The 5,763-nt window shown below is 29.5% G+C and overlaps 1 protein-coding gene across 1 annotated transcript in view; it reads right to left on the bottom strand.

Annotated features, from left to right (window-relative positions):
* Positions 1 to 4,016: 4,016 nt before the first annotated feature.
* LOC100166433 (zinc finger MYM-type protein 1-like) overlaps positions 4,017 to 5,763 on the bottom strand; it is a 3,385-nt gene continuing 1,638 nt past the window's right edge. The window contains exons 3-6 of the mRNA XM_029492250.1: positions 5,590 to 5,688; positions 5,162 to 5,324; positions 4,832 to 5,097; positions 4,017 to 4,669 (exon numbers count right to left, since the gene is read on the bottom strand). Of these exons, the coding sequence (XP_029348110.1) occupies positions 4,017 to 4,669; positions 4,832 to 5,097; positions 5,162 to 5,324; positions 5,590 to 5,688 (1,181 nt within the window). The remainder of the gene's footprint in view (positions 4,670 to 4,831; positions 5,098 to 5,161; positions 5,325 to 5,589; positions 5,689 to 5,763) is intronic.

Below are 5,763 nucleotides of genomic sequence, written 5' to 3'. Positions count from 1 at the left end.
GCTTGAACAGGATTTGATGACACACTTGAACAATTTAAAATTGGAATATCTTGAAAGGGATATACAGTTACCCAGACCACTATCTTTGATTTGAGCATTAACCAGTAACTTTTTATAAGCGGATTTAAACTGCCGCACAGTTAGATTATTATTGTTACCCCCCTGCGCCCTAACACTGCCATAAAATATTTCCAGGTGATCTTGGCTAAGTTTATAGAATGGTAAATATTTTAATTTATTTGTGTCAATTAAACTATGTTTTAAATTGATTAATGAATTAAAACTAATTAAAAACCCTAAAAACCCGGTTGATCGCTGAGACTCTAAAATCGGTTGCCCTGTAATTAATTTTAATTTATTTACATAGAAATAAAACTTTTGAATAAATGAAAAAATATAAGAATAATTAGTATCATTAACTGCACCTTTGAAACCATAAGGAGACTGTGTTCTCGTATTTAAAATATCAAATGCATCATTAAATATTTGAATGAAATTTATAGTGGCAGTGCAATCTTTAAAATCATCTAATTTCAAGAAATCTTTGCAAAAAGTTAAAGCTTGGGCAATTGAAGAAGAAAGTAACTGTGTTGCCAACTTTACCTTCATCTTATTTTTAAAATAAAAAACATGCTCTTTTTTAAGTTTATTAGCCAAATGCCCTTTCTCATTTTCTTGCAGCATTAATAAAAATTCTATATACTTAAAATCAATTATGCCATTGTTGCAGTCAATTAATTGCCTTTTCTCACCAAAAGTATTGCGTACAAGCTTTATCATGTGTGCTGGGTCAAAGATGATATTGACATTGAAATCATTGAATGCATTAAAATCAGTTTTTATTAATTGAGGTGTAGATACTAATCTACAGCCTAATGCTTTGGCCATGCTAACATTCACAGCACATCCATCAAATGTTAGACTTACTACAGTAATCCCGGTATCGGTTAAAACATTTATACAGCGACGCACTAAGTTTTTTTTCTGTTCACTATTTAAATGGTCACAGAAGAAATACCCAACTGGCAATTTCCATGAAGCATTTATGGCCGTTACCATGAATACAAAGCATTCAGTTGCTTCACTCTTAGCATCACTATCAATTTCAAACCCATAGTCCACAAATCCATGGTACTTGTGGCCATCAAACTCAAGACATTTGCGAATAGCTATTTCATCCATACTCAAAGCACAGTATATTGGATATGGACCATTTTTGCAAGCTAGCGTTAAGGTGTTCAGCGCTTCTTTCGTAAAGCCAGGTTCAGCATCTACATTAGCATACCACTTACTTAGCGTGCGAGGGTTTGGAAGGATGGAATTAAATTCTCTACGAACAAATGTGTAAGCCTTGGGGGAATAAAAATTTAGAGTGACAGCAAATTTACGTAGCTGCAAGCTGTAGTGTTTTGGCAATTTCTTTCCTGCATTTTTGTTGACAAAATTTCTGATCAAGTCTTTATGCTTACCAAAATGTGAATCTAATAAATGTGCCTGCTCTTGGTCAATCAATAACTTGGCCTTTAATGTATTAATAACATCTAAAACAGGATAACATTAGTAATATATAATATCTTTATCATTTTGATTTACTTTTTAAAGAAACAATTGTTTTTTTTTGTCTTCTTAAACGCTGTTTTAGTACTTTCATTTTTTTATCCTTAGCGTTACACATATCAACTAGTGATGACACAGAACGTTTTAAAAATGTTCTCCTAGGCGTATCACAACTTTCTGGAACTGACGATTGAACCATAACATCTACCGACTGTGACTGCAGTAAATAAAATAATTAATTTATAACATTTTTTTTTTTTCAAAATAAAAAATAAAAAATATAACATTACTTTTTCAGATGGTCTTTTTAGACTAAAACTATCTGATGGTGAACTCTGTTCATCACAAGTTAAGTCAGTAAGTTTTCCAAAACCTTCCAATTCAATACCTTCTAGCTACATAATTATAATCATAGTAATAACACAATTTATATATTATACAAATGTTTAAGAAAATAATATTTTATACTCACACAAGTAGATGTTGAGGTATCGTAAATAGACACTTTCACCTCAGGAACAGTAATTTTAGCCTAAAAAGTGAAAAGTTAATGATTAAATAATCATAATAATTTAAATTCTGTTTTTTTCGCAGACCAAGAACGTTTACACAAAAAACAACTTGGCATTGTTTTAGACCATAGAGCACAGAGTAAAGAATAGAGATGAAGAATCTTACTGTATGTTTAAACTTTTAAACTTTTAAACGAAAATTCTAATTTCAAAAGTGGGGGCCAATATACAACGATAACATTAAAAAAAATTAAACAATTTAAAATATGATAACTGTGTCTTATCAGTGATTAGGTTCAGTAAGGGATACAATAGTTTGGTACAATAGTTTGATGCTTTTCAATTGGTCACTCTAAGCGTTCTCCATCTAAATGCTTCACTTACGTATACGCATGGCCACCCCGTGGTCTAATGTCTATGGTTTTACCAGTGATATGGGAAATACGGGCTATACCGATACGGCTAAAAATAAATAATACCCGCCGTGACCGTGCCGCCACTCGGAAGTCGGAGGCCGTTGTAATATTCCGCGGTTGTAATGGTTGTAGATTGGGAAACAAATAACAATATTGTACAATTATTGTCGATTACCTAATATTTATTATTTTGTATTATATTATATTTTAATTATTAATGTAATGTATAATTTTTCCGAAAACTTTTTTATAGTCTCCGTAAAAATCTTGGCGCCCCCTTGATATATTCCAGGGGGGCTATTGCCCCTCCGAACCACCCCTTAAATACGGCCCTGTCTGTATACCTACCTAATAATATGAAAAACTATTAGTAAGACGTCTATAAAAAATTTTAAGACAGTAAAATCAAATATTTACTAGACTACCTCTATAATATAAGCGTCAGCTAACATATTTTTTTGAAAAAAAAAATTAGGCCCCAAATTAAGATTTGCACATCAGCCCCGTAATGTGTAGTTGCGGCACTGGGTAGGTTATGTCGTAGTATATGGGCAGTCAAGCCCGGATTAAGATAATTTTGGGCCCGGGGCCAAACAATTTTAGGGGCCCATATCCATAATCAAAATTTTGGTGACCCACAAATAAAAATATTTCAGAAAAAAAAATATATTCATCAATTTATTTCTTATTTTTTTTTTTTTAAATACAAAAATAAAAATGTTATTAAAAATATTTTTTTCTAGATTTTTGGGCAGCAAACTCTTTAATTATATCATCGGTATTAATTACCTCCAAAACATCACTCTCTGAACACAAAACCATAAAACTATTTAAATTTTCTTGAGAAGAGCTTGTTCTATACTTGTTTTTTATTCGAGCTAATTTTGAGAATGCTCTTTCAGCCGAACAATTTGCAATAGGTATGGTTAGATATATTTTAATTGCAGTATACAAATTAGGAAAAGAAAGTAATAGATTTTTTTCATTGAAATGCTTCCAAATATCTAGCAGATAATCTTGTGTGTCATCATATGAAGGTTTACTGATAGACCAATATTTTTTGAATTGTATAATTTCATTTTGTATAGTATTATCAACATCTTTTTTATACAAGATAAAATAAAATTTTCAAGACTTTTATTAACTTCTTCTTCTTCATCAGTATCTTGTGGTAAAACAACATGTAATTTTGTGATGAACAAAAAATTGTTTTTTAGAAAACTATAAGCTTCAATTCGTTTTTCTAATTGTGAACAAAAACTATCTATAATAACATTATAAGTCTCTACTCTAAACTTGTCATGACCACTTAAAGATAGCTGATTACAACCAGAGTCATTTGGAAATTTCTTTTTTTTATTCTCTCTTGTTCATCGGAGTATTTCTCTTTTATTTTAGGACTAAGTTGATTTATTTTATTTTCATATAATGTACTGCACTTCTTCAAATTTGATACATAATGTTTTAATGATATAAGTAAATTAAGAGCTTTTAAAGGATCACAATTTATTGTTTGCAACTTTATTGAGGTCTAGTTGGATCTTTCTAAAATGTCATTCCATAAAAGTGCCATGTATCCAGTTTCTTTTTTTAAAATTTTTTTTAATAATGGTTTAGCATTTCTTTTAGTATCTTCATTTTCTTTACTATTAGGACTTATTATAGTTTCTAATACTTCAATAATTTTAGTGTAATTATTTATTAATGCTTTACAAGACTCTGTATGACATGACCATCTAGTATCACTTAAAGATTTTAATACTAGTAATCGATTACTATCACTTTTTTCTATAGATGTAGTTAATATATTCCATCTGTGAGTAGCACTACTGAAAAAATTATACAGTGACTGAAGAAACCCAAAAAAAATTACTGCTTCTAAGCAACAATTCACACTGTGAACTTCGACTAGGTTAAGTGAATGAGCAGTGCAAGGTACATAAATAGCTAAATCACACTTTTTTTTTACATATGCTTGTAGTCCTTCATAAGTTCCACTCATATTAGGAGCATTATCATATGACTGACCGCGACAATTTAAAATATCAAGTTTAGAATTTTTAAGAAAATCTTCTAACAATTTAAAGATTGACTCACCTTTGTGACTATCAATAGGTTTAAGCTCTAATAATCTCTCTTGTACATTATGTGATGTACAATATCTTAATACTATTGCCATTTGATCTACCTTAGATAAATCCGGAGTTGAGTCCAAAATTAATGAAAAATATTTACTTTCTCTGATTTCATTTTCAATATAATTAATAACACGTCTCTTTATCAGAGTTATTAATTCGTTCAAAATTGTTGTAGATAGGTATGATGGATGACCTCTCCCTTTATTACCGTGCAATTCAATATGGGTTTTCAAAAATGGATCAAACTCAGAAATTAGTTCAAGAAGTCCTAAGTAATTTCCATTATTTTTTACTCCAAATACTTCATTGTCTCCTCTAAATGGTAAACCACGTGAAGATAAATATTTAATAACTGCTACAACGCGTTTTAAAACATCAATCCAATATTGAGTTTCAGTAGATATTTGCTTACAGATTTGTTGATTTACGGAATTTAATGAGTTTTCTCGAAGTAGCCATGTAGTATTTGCTTCTCTGTGATACATGCAGTTTTCATGGTAGGTATGATATTTTTTCAAATTTTTTCCATTGATCAAACCCATTTTTTACAAAAGAGTTTTCACGATTCTTTGAAAAAAGCTTACACATAAAACAAAATACTGAACCCTGACTTGGAGAATACAAAAGCCACAGCCGATCACATATTTGTCCATTAGGTAAAGTTCTTTCAAACATTGCAGGCGTTAAATGTCTTTTATGATCTAAAAATCAAATAAATTAACTTAATTATTAAACATCAATGATATATAAACATAAATAAATTATAATAAGAATGTTTTATTAAAAAAAATTCTTTATTGAAAATTATTAAAAATATTTAACAAGTAATAACAATAAAAATAAATAATGATTAAGTACTATATTTACCACTAATGCGTGCAGATTGAGTATACGATTTTTGTTTATTTTGAAAAAATTATGGTCCTTTTTTAATAAAATAATCCACAAAATCATCATTTATTTTACTTGGCCAAAAATATGGATCTTTAACGGTTAATTCATCAAAGCTGTTATCATAAATATCTGCATGATGTATTGTACCAATATTCGTAGTATCCTTAACAGCTTTAATAATAACAAATATTGAAAATAAAACATTAACCACCAAATATTGTGAAAAAAATTAATTTTTATACTTAC

The sequence above is a fragment of the Acyrthosiphon pisum genome, unplaced genomic scaffold (assembly GCF_005508785.2).
Source record: "Acyrthosiphon pisum isolate AL4f unplaced genomic scaffold, pea_aphid_22Mar2018_4r6ur Scaffold_21102;HRSCAF=23034, whole genome shotgun sequence".
In the NCBI taxonomy this organism is placed as follows: Eukaryota; Metazoa; Arthropoda; class Insecta; order Hemiptera; family Aphididae; genus Acyrthosiphon; species Acyrthosiphon pisum.
Note: the sequence above shows the minus strand (reverse complement) of the source record. Positions and strands in the feature narration are given on the sequence as shown.